The 18,098-nt window shown below is 55.2% G+C and overlaps 6 protein-coding genes across 6 annotated transcripts; 2 read left to right on the top strand and 4 right to left on the bottom strand.

Annotated features, from left to right (window-relative positions):
- Nucleotides 1-346: 346 nt before the first annotated feature.
- Nucleotides 347-2,609, bottom strand: UCRPA7_2561 (putative checkpoint kinase 2-like protein; the record flags this gene model as incomplete). Its single annotated transcript, XM_007915131.1, has 4 exons — nucleotides 347-870; nucleotides 928-1,297; nucleotides 1,349-1,941; nucleotides 2,000-2,609. 4 exons carry the CDS (start codon nucleotides 2,607-2,609, stop codon nucleotides 347-349), a joined length of 2,097 nt encoding a protein of 698 aa, XP_007913322.1.
- A 1,889-nt stretch (nucleotides 2,610-4,498) lies between these two features.
- UCRPA7_2560 (putative pci domain-containing protein) lies at nucleotides 4,499-6,142 on the top strand (the record flags this gene model as incomplete). The annotated part of the gene is made up of 2 exons (XM_007915140.1): nucleotides 4,499-5,283; nucleotides 5,356-6,142. 2 exons carry the CDS (start codon nucleotides 4,499-4,501, stop codon nucleotides 6,140-6,142), a joined length of 1,572 nt encoding a protein of 523 aa, XP_007913331.1.
- A 643-nt stretch (nucleotides 6,143-6,785) lies between these two features.
- Nucleotides 6,786-7,472, bottom strand: UCRPA7_2559 (putative uridylate kinase protein; the record flags this gene model as incomplete). The annotated part of the gene is made up of 1 exon (XM_007915133.1): nucleotides 6,786-7,472. One exon carries the CDS (start codon nucleotides 7,470-7,472, stop codon nucleotides 6,786-6,788), a length of 687 nt encoding a protein of 228 aa, XP_007913324.1.
- Nucleotides 7,473-8,956: 1,484 nt separating this feature from the next.
- UCRPA7_2558 (hypothetical protein) lies at nucleotides 8,957-10,568 on the bottom strand (the record flags this gene model as incomplete). Its single annotated transcript, XM_007915141.1, has 3 exons — nucleotides 8,957-9,574; nucleotides 9,630-10,097; nucleotides 10,152-10,568. The coding sequence occupies 3 exons, from the start codon at nucleotides 10,566-10,568 to the stop codon at nucleotides 8,957-8,959; spliced, it is 1,503 nt and encodes a 500-aa protein (XP_007913332.1).
- A 3,417-nt stretch (nucleotides 10,569-13,985) lies between these two features.
- UCRPA7_2557 (putative eukaryotic translation initiation factor 2 subunit gamma protein) lies at nucleotides 13,986-15,558 on the top strand (the record flags this gene model as incomplete). Its single annotated transcript, XM_007915129.1, has 2 exons — nucleotides 13,986-14,512; nucleotides 14,568-15,558. The coding sequence occupies 2 exons, from the start codon at nucleotides 13,986-13,988 to the stop codon at nucleotides 15,556-15,558; spliced, it is 1,518 nt and encodes a 505-aa protein (XP_007913320.1).
- Nucleotides 15,559-16,019: 461 nt separating this feature from the next.
- On the bottom strand, nucleotides 16,020-17,514 carry UCRPA7_2556 (hypothetical protein; the record flags this gene model as incomplete). The annotated part of the gene is made up of 2 exons (XM_007915128.1): nucleotides 16,020-16,936; nucleotides 17,094-17,514. The coding sequence occupies 2 exons, from the start codon at nucleotides 17,512-17,514 to the stop codon at nucleotides 16,020-16,022; spliced, it is 1,338 nt and encodes a 445-aa protein (XP_007913319.1).
- Between the last annotated feature and the right edge of the window lie 584 nt (nucleotides 17,515-18,098).

Raw genomic sequence — 18,098 nt, 5'->3', positions numbered from 1 at the left:
CTCCTTTGCTGCCTCTTCGTCACACTTGCGTGCAGCAGCCATTGGCATCGCCCACGTGCCCCACGAACGTGCAACATCCATACGTGTATGTAGTGAGTCCATTAGTCTAGCAACTACAGCAACAACAACAACCACCCCCCTCGAGCTATGTGCTCCACTATACGAGAAGACAAGATCGGTCAGAAAAGCAGTTCCGGGCCAGAACCAGAACCAGAACTCCGGCCCAGCCTCAGGAGAAGTAGAAGCAAGCAAGCAAGCAAGCAACCAGAAAGCAGTGCAATAGACAGCCTCCACTCCCCCAAGAGAAAAGAGCTCGGATTTAACCACAGAGGCAGCCGAAGCACGACTAGTATTTCTTTCCCGTCTTTCCGCCCTTGTTTGGCTGCTGCTGCTGCTGCTGCTGCTGCTGCTTGGTGCCATTCTGCGTCTTGGCGGCGACGATGTCGTTCTTGCTGTAGTAGCTGTCGCCGTCGGTGCCGAAGAGCGCCTCGTCGCCCTTGCCGCCCATCTCCATGAACTCGCCGGCCTGGCGGTGGTCGGCCGGGCGGGCCTCCTTGGCCGCCGCCGCTGCCGCCGCCCACTTGGCCTTGGGCCCGCCCTTGGGGTTCTTGGTGTAGACCTTGACGGCCTGCTCGCCGGGCTGGCTGCCGGCGATGCGTGTCACCTGCACCGAGTTGATGGAGCTCAGCAGGGTGCGCTCGCGCGGGATGCCGCGCCGGTTGACCTCGAGCCCTGCGATGCCGCCGACGAGGCCGCCGGTGCTATCGTTGACGCCTGGGGCGCTGGCGGTCATCCAGGGGTGGCTGAGGCACTGGTCGATTGTGAAGCGGCGCTCGGGATCGACTACGAGCATGGAGTCGATGAGGTCGACTAGTAGTGGAGTTAGCACAAGCAAGAAAACCGAAGGAAGGAAAGGACATCGCTTACGTGCTGGATCGCCGACAGAGTCCCAGTATGGTGAAGGATAGTCGAAGCGGGCAGTCTTAATTTGTTGGGAGAGCGTGAAGGGGAAGTCTTTGGAGTAGAGCTCATCGGAGAATGGAGGAAAGCCACACAGACAGATGTATAACACAACTCCAAGCGACCATACGTCAACAGCCTTGGTATACTTGCGATTCTTACCCTCTGCAAGAATCTCTGGCGCAACATAGCTTGGAGTGCCGCACAATGTGGTTGTGAAAGACTCCTCGCCAATGATCTTCGCAAGACCAAAGTCTGCGAGTTTGACGTGTAAGTCCTTGTCTGTCATGAGAATATTCTCAGGCTTAATATCTCGGTGCACAATGTTACGGTCGTGCTACAAGGTTGGTTAGTAGGGGAGGGTTTCAAGGGACATGTTGAGCCTTACCAGATATTTGACACCTTGAAATAGCTGAGTAAAGAGCTTTCTAGTCTCGTTCTCGGTGAGCTTCTGCTTCATGACAATGTAGTTGAACAGCTCTCCTTCCGCCGCAAGCTCGAGGACCAGGTAGACGGCGTTTCTCTCGTTGAAGGTATCCTTCAAGCATAGTACATTCGGGTGGCTTACGCCCATCAGGACGGCGATTTCCTGTTGAAGACCTTCTGTCTTCGAGCGCTCTTCCATACCGGGCGTCTTGGTGAAGATCTTGACCGCATAGCGTTGACCGCTTGATTTCTCAACGCACAAGAATACTTCGGCGAAGTGACCTTTTCCAAGCTTCTCTAGCAGCGTGTACTGCTGAAGAAACGCACTTGTCGTCCGGCTCCTAGGGTATCTGAAGACGAATCGAGCCTTGTCTAGGACCGCAATCTCATCTTGCTCGGCGAGCTCTCTACGTTGGTTCCTTCCAACAATAGCTTCGTTGACGAAGGTACCGTTGCTGGATAGATCTTCTAGAACCGCGACGGTGTCCTCTCCCTTGTTCTCAGTGAATATCAGACAATGACGGTTTGATACTATCGGATCGTCGACAACAACATCTGAAAAAAAAGTTAGTATTATTGCAGGAAAGCGATGAGCGCAAAGTTATATACATACCGCACTCTGGATGACGCCCTATTAAGTAGCCTCCCGCGGGAATGCCTACTATCTTGGCCTTGTCTAACTCTGCCTCTTCCTCCTCCAATGCCTTCTTGCCCTTCTTTTTGGGCACTATGTCTTCAACGGTGTTGGGAATGGGGCAAGCGGCGCGCTTCCTCATCACTACGCACCGGCCGCCGTATCTTGTATCGAGGGGGAAGAGGTACCCCCAGACGCCCTCTTTCACCTCATCCTCGACTTCGTCTGAAAGTGCGGCGTTTGGGTCTACGAGCTGGGATGGAAAGGCCTGTGTGTCTTGCGGTGGCGAGGAGAAGCCCTGGGTCTGCGAGTAGGGCTCCCCATTCTCTCGGTGATGTGTAATCTGGCTGCCCGGGCCCTCGGGGGGCGTGGCAGTAGCTTCTTTGTAGAGGCCCTCGGTCTCCTCAGTGCTGAGGTGGGTGACGGGCGAGGGCAGCTGGCGGTTGGTGTCTACGGGGGTCTTGTCGGCGCCGTCGTGGTCGCGATGCTGGGACAGACGCTCGGATCGGCGGGGCCGCTTGTAGGAGTCTTCTGGTTCGGCAGGCGAGCCCTTGTGAAGCAAGCGTGTTAACAACTTCAACGGGAGCATGATGCCGTAGCATAGCATAGCATAGCGCATAGCGTATCCTCACATCGCATCACATCACGGAGCTGTGACGTCGACGGGGGATCAAGCAACATGCAGCATGGAGCGGGAGGCAGCAGGACGTACTCGGTGCCGTTTCAATTGGCTCTGCTCGCTGCGCGGAGGCATAGTAGCTTTATTTCCTTCGCTGTGAGGCAACAGGCCAAAGGTCACGGAAACTGAAGGGTCAGCCAGTGAGGGAATGTGCGCAATGGGAATTCACAATTTGGTGCGTGTGCGCGATGGCGGTTCTTCACAAGATGAATGCCTGGAGGGTGTTGGAGGCCTTGGATCCAGTCAGGGTGCTACCTAGGCAGGCTAGTGTGGAGACCGCAGGTAGTGTAGGGTGTAGGGTGTAGGGGAGGTAGGCAGGTAGGTACTGAATGACCAGCAGCTCAACTGTTAAAAAAAGCTACGGCCCTGGCTTCTGTGGAGGCTGGAGCAGCAAATCCCAGCGTCATACCTTCGGTACCTCCCTGATTGTTGAGGAGACTCCTTCCCTCGTGCGGCGAGCATTGAGTCAGCCGGGGTCCAAGTCCTCCCCAGGTGCGCAGAGGGAAGCTACAGCGAGCTAGCGGCGGTCTGCAGTGCGGGCACCTGGCAGTCACCCGGGAGCTTCAGCCATCATGCAGGGGGTATACAGGGCTGTGGGTGAACATCTGGCTGAGCCACTGGCAGCGATCCATTCTACCGTGTGGTGGGCGGGCCGTGACCGTGGTCGACCTTGGCCGTCCAGATGACATGCGTCGGTCTGGTCATGTAAGGTAAGGTGTAAGGCCAACATGTCTTAGACCGTCTCGCACTTGGAGTAAATGATAGAGGGAAAGAGAGAGATACACTCGGTGTTGACTCAGATCCTCGCGTGCGATGAGCAACAGGCCAAATCTCCCATCTTACTGTCGCCACTCGTATCGGCCCTGGACTGTCGCCTCGACACAATGCCCATTGCCTTGGCAGACCTATAGGCAATCTAGAGATTCCATCCGGAAGAAGCAGGTTTCCCATGAGAATCACTATGCAGGTCTATGTGACTGTAGACGGACGGGAACGTCATAATCTCGGATAATACGCCTTCGCCGTATTGCCATCCTGTCTGCTTAACTCCACCACTTGGGACTCAAAGATCTGAGAACATCATCAAGCATATACAACGTGGGATGTGTAGTTTGTCATCCGAGAGAAGACTTGTCGTAGTGAAGCAACTGCACTCTCCAGGTGACATCCAACCCCACCATCAAGCCTCGAGCACAAGTCATTCGTCTGTAGCAGCGTCTCTTTAAGACATCGCGGCTGGCCGTGACGTAAAAATACACAACAGAGCCCCGATCTGATCGCGGGTGGCTTTGCAACAGATGGAAGTGGCGGCCATGGCAATGCACAGTTTCCCATGGTGTAGTCGAGTAAACGCCCGAGGTTCGCTCGGATCGTGCCGTTGCGGAACGCAAACCCTCCTACTCTAAGCCCCAAGCTTCAAGCTTCCTAGTAGTAGGCTACTCCATTGATATACCTGAGTGTGAGATACTCAGGCCATGACTCGTCGAATCGGAGCTCTGGGTCAATGCCACCTCTTGAGAGCTTTTGAGAAATGACCATCAAGGTTATGATGAGGGACAAACAAAGGATTAGAGCTTATTATGCTTCTTCAGTGTATACTAGGTGAAGGTAAGGAGCTGTGCAGCTGCCAGACAGTGGAGGGCAGCTGCTGTGCAGGCAACAGGTGGTCCAAGCTGGAGCTGGAGCACAGACCATTCGCTTAAATAGTCCACTCCACCAACGCCCAGGGTGTATTCCTACCCAAAACAATTCACACCGCCCTGTCTTAGCGTCGGATCAACTTCACAGCGCTTCCGAAAATGGCAGAAAACTGGCTGCCCACCAACTTTGGTGGGGCCTACGAGGAAATTGAAGACCTCTTGGATGATTTGGTCGACGACGTTGTGATTTACATCGAGCCTGACTTCGAACCCGATCCGCCGGTCCACGAAATCTACCTCTCAAGCCCAGGCGAGGAGGACGACGATATCGAGGAGCCCGACCCCATCGACGACGAGATCCCCGCTCAGAATTCCCCCTTCTTCAACATGGCCGAGCCCAAGTTCACCCCGCAGCTCGTCTTTGTGGACGGCAGCAACAACGACCTGATCCAGGAGCTGGCGGACGTGCTGAAGATCAGCGATGAGGTGAAGCCGCTGATCGAGAAGGACCAGCGCGAGGAGGCGCTGGCCGCGGTCGTGAGAGCCTCCGCCAACTTCAACTCGATGCCCGAGAAGGAGTTCGGCCCCGCCTACAACCTGCTCATCTACCTCGTCGTCCAGCAGTCCAAGGACCCCAAGAAGCACCTGCCGATCATGTGTCAGAATCTGCTCAAGCCGATAACGTCGTCTCCAGTTAATGGCCCAGGCCTCGCGCTCGGCGCTCTCCAGACCATCTTCAACCTTCTCGCAGTCGACAACCCGGTGCGCTACAACGTGCTCCTCCAGATCCTGCGCTTCGTCAAGATGCACAATTCCTACGACTCCTTCCAGCCCATGGTTGCCAGAATTCCGCGCTGGCTCGATCTCTGGGACCTCGACGATGAGGACAAGCGCAAGGTGTTTATCGAGATCTCAGATGCCGCTCACGAGGCTGGCGAGCAACAGTGAGTGAAGCCCGTCGCGTCAGATTTCAAGTGTGACCTGAGAGCAAAGTGACTAATTTCTGAATTTTTCAGGGATGCCTACAACCAACTTCTCCTCGCCCTACGAACCTTCGATGTCAACGATCAGGAGGAGCTCAAGTCAGCGGAGGCACAGCAGTACTCTCTGCGTGCCCTCAAGCTTGTCCTTGGTATCAACAAGCCCTGGGCCTTCGACCTTGCCGCGCTGCGAAATCTCGCCCCCGTGCAGGCGCTCAGCGACTCCCACCCCGTCTACTTCGAGCTTCTCGAGATCTTTGCCGAGCAGGACCTGGAGGACTTCAACGACTTCAACGAGGAGCACGAGGGCTTCCTGGAGAAGGAGCACCTCGACTTTGAGGTGCTGCAGACCAAGATGCGCCTCCTGACCTTCGCCAGCCTGGCGGCCGCCCACTCGCAGAACAACGAGGTCCCCTACGCCATCATCGCCAAGGCACTCCAGATCCCGTCCGAGCAGGTCGAGCTGTGGATCATCGACGTGATCCGCGCCGAGCTGGTCGAGGGCCGCATGTCGCAGCGCGACAAGGTCTTCCGCGTGCAAAAGGCCACCCACCGCGTCTTTAGTGACAAGCAGTGGCGCGAGCTGCAGGTGCGCATCGACGCCTGGCGCGCGACGCTCGTCTCCGTCACCGGCGTGCTCCGCAAGTCGCAGGCCGAGGCCGAGGCGGCGCGCGAGCGCGAGGCGCAGGAGATTGAGCGCAAGCTGCAGCAGGCGAGCCTCGGCGACGGCCAGCAGGGCGGTGGCCAGCGTCGCGGCGGCGGTAACGCCGGCGGCCGCAACCAGCAGCAGCAGACGAGACAACGCACCGACGACGACGATTAGAGGGTGGAGGAAGCAGCAAGCATGGTTTCACACGACGGGACGACACGTGTCTTCACTGCCCTTGGGCTGCTGCCTCGGCACGCACGCCTGATTGCTTGTTCTAGGGGATCATCATACTGGTTTTTTGCTGTTCTGTGACCATAGAATTCTCACGATACTTCATGGCCTGCTGGATGGACACGTTTTCTGTGCTTTGGCGTTCTGCTTGCTAAGTAAGCACCGCAGGGGGAGGGCCGGCGGTCAACAAACACCATTTCATCATCTTTCGTCATCACGAGCTCTGGTCGATCAGATTTGGTCGCAAGGATCATCTGCATACAGGGGGGAAGAGGGAAGCATGATGGATTAGAAAAAGTGCCTTCTTCTGATGATACAAATGAACAGACATAAAAAAACAACGAACACATTATGGTGTTCGCCCTGAAAGTGATTATGAGTACAAGTAAAATGGTACGTAGTCTGTACAATGTTGTCGCCCATGCCTGCAATGCCAACTGCTGCTTGAAGCTGTTTTTGGTAATCCATGCCCTGCCTCTCTTTCCAGAAAGTGAAGTCTATATCTAACTTGTTTCAACTCCCATCCTATCTAAAGCTGAAAATAGTTCCTCCCTGCCCCGCGACATGATCACACTCGGAGACCACTCTACAGGTCCCGGCCAAGCCTGCCCTTGAGCTTCTCCTGGGTGGTCTTGTAGACGGCCTCGGGCTTGGGGGTGGCGTCGATCTTGACGACGCGGCCCTCCTTCTCGTAGTAGTCGACGACGGGCATGCTGGTCTCGATGAAGGTGCGGAAGCGCTTGCGGATGCTCTCGGCGTTGTCGTCGGCGCGGCCGCTCGTCTTGCCGCGCTCGAGCAGGCGCTTCTCCATCTCCGCCTCCGGGCAGTCGTAGAAGAGCACAAACTGCGCCGGGCACACGGCCTGCTCGAACTTGAGCGCCTGGTCCATCTTGCGCGGGAAGCCGTCGATCAGGAACTTGGACTTCTTGCCGCCGGCGCCGCCCTTGGGCTGCTTCTGGATCACCTCCGTCATGGCGTTCTCCAGCAGCTGCACCGTCACCTCCATCGGCACGATCTTGCCCTCGCGGATGTAGTCCTTGATCAGCTGGCCGAACTGCGAGCCGGGCCGGTCCTGCTCCGCGCGCAGCAGGTCGCCGGCCGACAGGTGGGTGAAGCCGTAGTCGGACACCAGCTTGGCGCACTGGGTGCCCTTGCCGGCGCCGGGCCCGCCGAGAACAAAGACCACGGCCACGTCGTCGGCGGAGAAGGTGGGCGTCGCCTTGTCAGGGGCGGGGAGCTGCCCGGAGGACTTGGGGGCTTCGATGGCGGGCATTTCTGTTCGAGGGGGAAAAGAAAGGGTGCTGTTAGCCGCCTGTGGGAGATTGCAAGTAGGTTGAGATTGGACTAGGAGAGGAGCTGGTATGCATATATTGGACTAGGGGTAGCAGGAGAAGACCGTTTTGGGTTTGATTGTGGTGGGAGTGCTGAGGTTGTGATGGTGTGGCGGTGGTGTCAAGAAGGGGGGCAGCAAGTCCAAGGTCGGGAAGACCATGGGACGACGTCATTTGCAGCTTTCCAACTCCTGACAGGTCACTCCAAAGGGGCAATTGACCACCTACCTTTCCGTCTATTCACCAGCAAAACCCAAGCACCTGTTCCCGCAGCGATGATGGCAACAAACGGCCAGAACTTGACGGTGTAGTTGGAGTCGCTGCTGCCCGGAGGCGGTGGTGGAGCAGAGCTGTACGATCGACGCGTCGTCTTGGTCGCAGGTGAGCGCAGCAGAAAAGGAGTGCCGAAGCTGGTGCTGCAGGTCCGCTTGCTGCTTGTGGTCGCAGCTGTCGAGGCCCGCCGGAAGGGTGCTGCTGCTTGTGACGGCTGCCGCAGAGTCGCCTGCAGTTGCCGCCGGAACATCTGACGTGCGATTGGATGCATCCTGAAGAGAGTGAAGGGTGCAGGTGTGTTCTTGTGGGCGCCCAGCGACAACTTCAAACTTGAAGAGCTTCTTTTTTGTCGACGCGGGTCTTCAGGTGTTAGGCCAGTTGATTGCCGGCTGGCGCTGGCCGGCGGACCCAGGGCCAGTCTAAAATGAGACGCTTCTGGACCTTGATACAGTGGAGCAGTGCTTGTAAGTCGAAGCACATACACGCTGTCACGTGTATCCCCTGTATCAACCGCGTTGTCGAACTCCCTACTACCAGGTCGTCTATTGTAGTCGCTAAATGTTCCGACTCGTCAGACTTGGAGGCTCCCTGTCAGATATGCGCCCCATCTGATCGATGTCACAACGACTGTAAGGTGTCTAATTCTGTCTGGATTGAATAAGAAAGAGGCCATGGCTTCTATCACGGCGCCAAGCAGGGGAGCAGAGGTATTGGGGCTATTCTTGTCACCTTAGTTGTGTGTGTTTATCACTTCAGACCATTCATGCAGTTTGAGAGTCGAGGACGCACAGAGTAAAAATCGAAAGATGAGGTTTCTAAGAAAGTTTCCATTTGTGAAGTCCGTTACTCTACCCAAGCAGCCGAACATGTAGCTCAGACCGGCTCGAAATCCCTTCTCTCTTTCCTAAGGTAGTGTACAGATCCTCGTTCATTAAGAGTAAACTATTTGGACTCCCTCTCCCACAAGTCTCAGATTTAGCGATAGCGTGCAAAAAGGTAGCTAGCAGGTATTTCCCAAGCCCTTCCCAACGCCAATGGTATATTCAGGATTTCAGCTCAGCACAGCTGGAACATAAGAAAGGTAATATGCATATGTAGAAAGAGGAATTTTTCACAGTCTAAGCCGCCCACGACACAACTTCGTTTGCCTCGCTTATCGGCCGAAGCTGGTCTGTGTAGGAGGGGGACTCTTCACGGCGGCACCAGCATACGCGCCCGGAATGGGAACGGCGTCATACTGCTGCTCACCTGGCGCGACAGGGCCGTGAGAGTTGAAGTTTTGAGGTAGACCTGGAGCGGCTTCCTCGACTGGTGAGAATCCTTTCTGGCCGAGCCTCGGGGTTGCTGAGGGGGCCTTGACGGGCGGTGCCTGTAGCTTGAAAGGCTTGTCGGCTGCGGGCTTGGTGAACGAGGACTGGGGCTCGTGAAGTCGCTGTCCACCAGGGGTGAACGGAGACGCCTCCTCAATATCACCGAGCGAGCGGTATGCAGCAGCTGGTGGCAGGCGCGGGGAGAGCGCATACTGTGAGAAAGCTGGCGACTTCGGGCCGGCCATAGAGAAGGCAGGTGACTTGGGTCCGAAGCCAGGGGTGTTGGGAGCGGACTGGGTGCGAAGCTGAGCGAGGTACAGGTCAGATCGGGCCTTGTCTCGCATGTCCATCGACTTAGTGAGGCGGCGCTTAGAGTAGTAACGGTAGAAAACAATGCTGTAGAGAGTGATGCTGATAACCTCAACAACAATTTCGATAATGATGCAGATCAGAGTCCAGTTCTATGCCGGGTTAGTATATTGGTCTCGATTTGAAGATGTTACTATTGAGTCTCACCTGAAGTCTGCAAACAAGAGCATAGTCAACCTTGTCATCGAAAAGCTCGGAGCGATGGTTCTGCACGCAGGCCCATCCCCACATATCCTTGTTGTTGCTGTTGTTCCTGCTAAACTGGAGCACACCAGCAGCGACTGCCCACATAGCCATGCTGAAAATGAACCAGCCGACTGCGAATAGCGTGTAGTAGACACCAACTTTCTCGGCCCTTCGGTGACCACCACGGCAATACCCAATAAAGACAAGCACACAAATGGCGAGGGAGACGCAAGAGGCGGCGAGGACAACTTTTTGTGGCCACGAGTTTGTGTTGCTTGCCCATGGAGGCAGACCGTTCTGAGCTGGGAGAGCCTTGGTGGCGTTGAAAATGGCGAACGAGGAAGAAAGCATGGAAAGGATGATCAAACTGCAGCTGAAGTTGACACCACGGAGGGCGAACTTTGCCATACGAACTCTAGTCTTGATTCTCTGTTGCACTTATTAGTTGAGGATTACGACAGGGCTTGCAGTGACATCACATACCAAATCCTTAACCTGCTGCTTCTCGGTTGATGCCTCCGTCTTCTCCAAAACCTGCTCTTCGCGGAAGGTCGGGCTCAAGGGGTTCAGGCCCCGTCCCGGTGTTCCTGGCACCTTCATCGCGCTCTTCAAGGGCGACGCGGGCGTCATGGGCACGGTGACAGATTCCCTGGAGCTGTCGTTGATATATCCAAATCCAACATCGCCCGGCTGGGACTGAGGTACTACGTTCCTCTCATTTCCAGAAAACGGTGTTTCTCTCGGCTCAATAGGTGAGTGAATGCTCGTTGCCTCAGCAAAGCGTGGTGTCCTTGGCGGCTTCGCCAGCGAGGAGCTGGTAGAGGATGAGTCTGTGGAGTCTGATCGCTTAGGAGCGAGCTTCAAAGCGGAAGGCCGCTTCCTGTCGTCGTTGATTGCCATTGCGGCAGCGTGATGTGTGAGAGCGTCGACGCGGACAGGTGAACCCAAAGCTTTCTATAGGGGACGGACTGATACTAAGAAGTAAAGGAAGGATGGAAAGTCCAAGAGTGTATGCAAGGACGGACGTTCAAGTAAATGAATCAATATGGAAACCAGATACGGAGAGACCAGCTGTCGAAGAACTAAAAGCTCAAGCCTCTGGCAGCTGGGGAGGAGAGTGGTTTTGAGTTGGCGCCGGCCAGGACGAGGAACAATTTAGTCCGGCCTTGGGAGGGACCTCGCTGCATGGGAAGGTTAGCGTGATGGTACGAGCAGGAAGCAATGATATTTCGTACAGCAGGCAGGGGTATGAGGTTGACCAGCAGTCTGGATGCTGATAGGGCAAGTCTGTGAACTTCCAATAGAAGCTGGCAATCCGTGATAGAAATAGACGCCGGGAGAGGTGATGAAGTGGCGCCGGGCTACTGGCGTCCAACCTAACGGTAAGAGACTGGATGTCACTTGTACGTTGTAAGTGGAGGATTCTCTTTGCAAGGCCTGGATGCCCTTGGAAAAGAATTATAGAGCTCTCCCAGAGAGACGGCAACGAGGCTCAATGAAAGCGTAGTTAGGCGGAGTTTGGGAGGCAAGAAGAGAAAGAAGAAGACAAAGAACAGTCACAACGGCAGACTTAGCTCAGATAAGATCGCGAGTTCGAGGAAGAAAGAGGGGTTGCCCCCGGGAATCAATCATGTATTTCGAGACGGCAGCAAGTGAGAGAGCACCTTTTCCCTCTCGGCGCTGCAGGTCTGTATCTAAGTTGGGTACTCGAAATATCACAGCATCCCATCCGAGGGAAGGGCTGCCGTCCCGGAAGTCCCTAGACTTGTGCCCCAGGCGAGTTGGCGCCCGGCCGTCGCAGGGCAGGGCCTCCATCTGCACGGCAGACGCCCTGATTCGCCATGTATACATGTACACCACGCACTTCATCCATAGTTGAGCCAGGATGGCGGCCACTTGGCCGGAGGACAGGGCGGTAGGTGATGGGGCCCTGATGGACTCGGCGTGGGCGGGAGCGGTGGTTGGGCGGTAAAGGGACGCAGAGGAGAGGACTCAGAGGAGGGGAAAGACCACGAGGAGCGACATGGTCAATCTGTGCCCCTGTTCCTCGACTGCAGAGTATCCCGCCCTCGGCTGTGGTTGGTGGTGTTGGGGATACCGTGCAGGAAACCCTGCCAGCAATCTGCCATGCTCGAGATCGGCCTGCGCGACATGATAGGCTGCCTGCACTGCTGCCCCATGCATCTCTAAAGGCGTGGTGCCGGCTTCCAAAACACCTCGCCAATCAGAGCGCAGAGCTGCGTGATTCCCGTTCAGCCATCTGCATGCGTCGTAGCCTGGGCGGTAAGCAACTTCACACCTCAACCTCGGGGAAACCGCCAAATTCCTTTTGTTGTCTGCTGCTGCGATGCGACGGCAATTTTGGCCGCCTCAAAGGGCCTGAGGCAAGCTTCAGACACCGGAAGACAGCGGAAGAGGTGTCTCGCCTCAGCGTGTCGTGTCAGGGCCGCGCAACGGCCTCCTTGATGAAAGATTGAGCCAAACTGCAAATGGCCTTAATTGTACGCTACTCGTGACTTCGAAGCTTGCGGAACACAGCTTCCTCTCAAAGCATGCCGTACATGCGATGCGCTCTGGTATCACCAGGCCAAAATCTTACGTACGCCAAATCTTTGGTTCTTTGTGCCTCGAACGGGACATCGTCCTGGTACAGTACATGGGCTCTCAACCGACTGACAAATTCATGCGGTCCCCGGAGCGAAGAGCGAGGGCAAGCACCTCTAAGAATCCCAGTCCCATCAGCAAGCCAATATGGAAGAATCACAGTCGGCAATCCTTCTGCGCTCGGATTAATTGCTGATAAGGCGACCAGGCCGATGCAGATGCGGGACGGACGATCGATACATAGATAATAATAAGGGTAGGTAATAAGAGTCGAGCGTGTCGCCGCCAAGCAGAGCGATTTAACCCACCTCAAGCTCTTTTTAGCCCCCCGCGGCCACTATTTTTAGCCCACTTCACCTACTGCTCTGGACGCAGGGCCATTTCTGGAGAGCCGACCCTCCATCTTCAAAGAAGCTTATGAGCCTATCCGGTCTCTCTATCTGGCCCATGCCTTTGTCTTCCATTCCGAGGTTGCCAAGTCCCGGAGAGCTGTGCGGCACTAACCTCTACCTGTGCTGTGCTGTACCATGAAGAAATTGTTCCATTGCCGATCTTCTACAATCCTTCGAAGCATGATACTCAAATGCAAGTCAAGAAGTGCATCATCAAGTCAGACAGGAATCAACTATTTTTGTATTTTCATGCAGGCACAGGAGCTTTGAATTCCAACAACGCCACCATCATGACGGATCATGTCCAAGCTTCAATGTCCTTTCTTCTCTTGAACTACCGAGTAAACAGCGTAACAATCAGGATTGGGGATGCCATACTTGAGACGTGAAGCCTTAGGATGCGGCTGCTCAGATGTTTGACATGCCTGAGACACTGAGAATTACCGAGCCTCTGAACTTGTGTTCTCAGCCCGTTTCCTTTATACTTAACATGTCCATGTGGAGTGATGCCGTATGAGGTACCGTCAAGGCGCTATGGGCCGCAAATGACTGTTCCATCGCACATGCTTGTGTAAGTCAACTATTCCGATCCACTTCCTTCGCAAACACATCTTCAAGCTCGGAATCCATCGAGTAACACTGCAGGCGCCTTTGATGTGATGTCATATTTGGATTGCAGAGCTTTAGTCATCTACTGCATCTGGGATGAGCTCCGTTCATGAAGAACGCTGTTACTACGATTTGTTTGGGGGAGGGGGTAGATCAAATAGACAAGGTTCCTGAGGGTTTCCGTAGACGTCCTAGTCTAAGCGTGTCTGGCAGAAACACGGTATAGCATCGCTATCCTAGAATAATCGAGCATCAGAATGTTCTTTTTCGCTCCTTTGGAAGGCTCAGCTTGCAGGTTTAATCTCTTTTATACGCCCGAGGCTCAGAGTGATGGATGGGATGAATGTTGGAGCCGCGGGGCGGGGAGTAATAACCTTATCAGCTTATCGGGAGTTGCCAGCTGACCAGAAGCGGCTTAGCGCCCAAAATGGGCAGCAGTGTGAGCCAGAGCGATGACTGCACACGAAATTTTGTCACGAACGAGGCAAAATATTGGGCGACTCCATATCGAACCTCGACCCATTATTTCGAACTAGAGCTGCAACCTCCCTGACCCCGATCTGAGAAACCGCACATCTCAGCTTCTATCCACTGCGCACCTTGACGTTCGCAGCAGCCCTACACAAGCACCGCGCACACTTTTCTCCCCTTACCGTTGAGTCAGAGAGGGGCACAAAATCACAGTTGTTTTCTACCCCGCGCATCACCAAGAATGGCTGCCAACGGCGACAAGTTCGGAAACGACATCGAGTCGGAGTCCGACTCTGGCCCCGATTCTCCCGGCCTCGAACCCCAGGATGTGTCGGATCACGAAATCGACGAGAAGCCTCTCAAGCCCGCCCTGAAGAAGGCAGCCCCCGCTGCTCCCCCAGTACAGCGACCTCCCCTACCGCCCCAGACCGAGCCGAAGGACCTCGATGTCAGCACTCTCAGCCCACTGACCCCCGAGATTATCGCGAGACAAGCGACCATCAACATCGGAACGATCGGTCACGTCGCTCACGGAAAGTCCACCGTCGTGAAGGCCATCTCCGGTGTGCAGACAGTTCGGTTCAAGAACGAGCTGATCCGAAATATTACCATCAAGCTGGGATATGCCAACGCAAAAATCTACCAATGTGACAACCCAGAATGCCCTCGCCCAGGCTGCTTCAGGAGTTACAAGAGCGACAAGGAGGTTGACCCTCCCTGCGAGAGAGAAGGCTGTGGAGGCACCTACAGACTGATGAGACACGTCTCGTATGTATACACGTATATCCCGATATAATGCTCCTCGCAAGACTAATGACTTCAGATTCGTCGATTGCCCCGGTCACGATATTCTGATGAGCACCATGTTGTCAGGAGCAGCCGTCATGGACGCCGCACTATTGCTCATTGCCGGGAATGAATCCTGCCCTCAGCCCCAGACCTCGGAGCATTTGGCTGCTATTGAGATTATGAAGTTGGACAAGATCATCATCCTCCAGAACAAGGTCGATCTGATGAGAGAAGAGGCTGCCCAGCAGCACTACCAGTCAATTCTCAAGTTCATCAGAGGTACCGTCGCCGGCAAGTCACCAATCATCCCGATCTCGGCGCAGCTGAAGTTCAACATCGATGCAATCAACGAGGCGATCGTCCACACCATCCCTGTGCCGCCTCGAGATTTCAGCATGGACCCCCAGATGATTGTCATCCGATCCTTCGATGTCAACAAGCCCGGTGCCGAGATTGACGAGCTGAAGGGAGGTGTTGCTGGTGGCAGTATCCTTCACGGTGTGCTCAAGCTTGGTGATGAGATTGAGATCCGACCAGGTATCGTCACTCGTGATGAGAAGGGTAACCTGAAGTGCACACCCATCTTCAGCCGAATCGTCTCGCTGAACTCAGAGGCCAACGACCTGAAGTATGCTGTTCCCGGCGGTCTGATTGGTGTTGGTACTCGCATCGATCCTACGCTCTGCAGAGCCGATCGTCTTGTCGGTTTCGTCCTAGGTCTGAAGGGCCGCTTGCCGGAGATCTATAGTGAGATCGAGGTCAACTTCTACCTACTACGCCGTCTGCTTGGTGTCAGGACCGCCGATGGCAAGCAAGCCAAGGTCGAGAAGCTAGCGAAGAACGAGGTCATCATGGTCAACATTGGCTCAACATCTACCGGTGCCAAGGTTGCCGCCATCAAGAAGGACGCTGCCAAGCTTATCCTGACATCTCCTGCCTGCACGAACATTGGCGAGAAGGTTGCGCTCAGTCGTCGTATCGAGAAGCACTGGCGCCTGATCGGATGGGCCACAATCGCTGCGTAAGTCACTTCTTCTGCCTCAAAAACTGAATATTCGTCTGACGTATTCACAGAGGAAACACTCTCGAGCCAAGCACGTCTTAGAGTACTGACTGCTTACTTTGCAATTTTCTACCATGTATTCCGGCAACATAGGGAATAGAAGGATTCACAAAAGTCGCAAGTAGCGTGGCATTATTCAAAGACGGCCGTGGCGAGGAGTGCTGCGTAGTAGATCTGAGAGGTGAGAGACAGCTGACCACGGCGAAGCATGGATAGCATCGAAAGACACGGGTCGCATCCCGAACTTACCAGGCGATGGATACCGACATGATACATGTTCGTAGTCGATTAGACGCGAGAATGTACGTACGGTTGAAGCTAGACCTCTGATTATATGAGCTTTTTGATCCCAGCTTTTCCTCTCATTTCGCTTGCTATTAAGATTATGTGACAGATGTTGTAGAGGTATGATGTATGCCATGTCTATTTGCGCACTTTTCGTGCATGCTTGACCAGGTTCTCAATGACGCCCTCAAACGCCTCCCGGTCGCCGATTTTCTCGTCCGTCCGTTTCGTCCAGTACTCCAGCACCTCCTTCGAGGTGACCTCCATCTTCTCGAGCCGCGCGACGTGCGCCTTCAGCTCCGCGTCCGTCATGCCCAGCAGCGCCTCGTCCGTCGTCGTGCACAGCTGCTTGGCCGTCACGAGGTCCAGGTCCGGCACCGGCGGCGGGCCCTTGCGCCGCTTGGACGACGCCGAGGGCTTGCCCTGCGAGTCGACGGACGTGCTCGAGGCGTTGCCGTCGCCGCCTTGCTTCAGGCGTGTGATGCTATTGTTGGTGTTGCCGCGTGAGTCTGTCGACGTCCGTAGTGATCCGGACGAGTTCACGTGGTGCAGCGAGGGTAATATAAGTTTCTTCTGCTTTGATGCGGGCAGGATTTCGTCTAAGTCGACGGGTACGCCAAGCGAGACGAGGAAGAGCCGCCGGATGCGAGATCGTATCCAGTCCGGAGGCTGTAGTGGTGGTGGTGCTACCAGTTGTGACCATAACGACGCGCTTCTAGGCGTCAGAAATATGGGGTTCTCTTTGGATAGCGGGGGTATAGAGGGGGTGTCCGATTCTTCGGTAGGGAATAGAGCGTTTAGATATGGCTCCGTAGCAGCAAATATCTCATCAGAGTCCATGCCTTCGAAGTCGGGTATAGGAAAGGATAGAGGCTGCACGGCGGGTGCCTGTGCAGCGGCCGGGACAGGTGTGGGCTCATCGGGCTCATCGAAGCCGTCGTCAAACTCGCCAAAATCTGCGTCTTCGTCTCCTTCCTCAAAGTCATCGAAATCGTCACCAAAGTCTTCGTCATCATCGCCTCCAAAGCCGGCAGCACCAGGGCCGAGCGTGGCAGCTTTCTGCATCGCAGCAGACGACTTTCGTCTCGCGCGTGGCGTTCTAGGTGATCTTAGGGACGGAGATATTGGAGTATCTACGCGAGATAGAAGGCTCAGTATTCATGTTTCTCTGCAAAAAGCTATAGGGGAAAGAAAGACGCTACACATCCGTACCAGAAACTGCTGCCCCGCTGCTACCATCCTCAGTCTTGCCGTCAGCCGTCAAGACGAGATCTGGCGGCGGGTCTGCCCTGTTCCTCCTCTCCGGGTGAGATTGCGACTGCGAGTTGTCCTCGCTCTCCTCGACGACTGTCTTGGGGATCGGGTGCCCGCCCGGAGTCGCCGGCGACTTGACCTCCTCGCCATTATTCTCCTCAGACTCCTCATTCTGCGCATCCGGGATGATTGCTATCTCATCCGGCTCAGCATCACCCTCCCGCAGCTTGTAGGCTGCCGTGCCCGGCACTTCTCCGTATGACGGCTCATCGCTGACCTTCTCGACACGAAGCTTCGGGATGGGGGAGGCTCTGGAGCTGATGGGCGCAGACTGGGCGTCGGAGAAGTGGTCTTCGGATTCGGAAGAGGCTAGACGCATGCCGTTAGACAAGGCTTTGGTGATGTAGCAAAGACGAGGCATGCTTACTCAATTCATGTGCTCCAGGATCCTCTGTGCCATCTCTCTCCGGAGGGCTCAAGCTGTCGGATCTGTCACGCATGATCTGGCTCACAGACCCGAGGCTGGGCCTGTTCCTTGTCTCGCCGTATGGAGCAGATCCAGGCTGCTTGTAACGTTGGGCAGTAAATGTGTGGTATTTGCACGAAGAATATTGCCAGGCCGCAGAGCAATTGTAAAGAGACCCGGATGAACGGGGCCTATGGAATCGGTTCTCTAGATACGACAGAGGTGGTTGTCTGGTTTGTTGATGATGAGAGGGATGGCAGTTCACATGCACTGGTGTTAATCTGGAGGGGATGGACGAGGTCAGGTAGGTGGGTAGGATAAGGTAGGTGGTAGGGTCGAGCGAGTCCTTTGAGGCCCAGACCTATTCGAAAGGAACACTGGTGCGGCACTGCCAGATGTTTTGGTAAGGAGGGAGGGGCGGGGATAGATGTGCTGGTAAGACTGCTGCTACACATACCCCTCCCCACTATCACCACAAAATGGAGGAGTTAATATAA

This window comes from Phaeoacremonium minimum, assembly GCF_000392275.1.
Source record: "Phaeoacremonium minimum UCRPA7 unplaced genomic scaffold PA7_03_scaffold_170, whole genome shotgun sequence".
Classification (NCBI taxonomy): domain Eukaryota; kingdom Fungi; phylum Ascomycota; class Sordariomycetes; order Togniniales; family Togniniaceae; genus Phaeoacremonium; species Phaeoacremonium minimum.
This window is presented reverse-complemented; position numbering and strand designations above follow the sequence as displayed.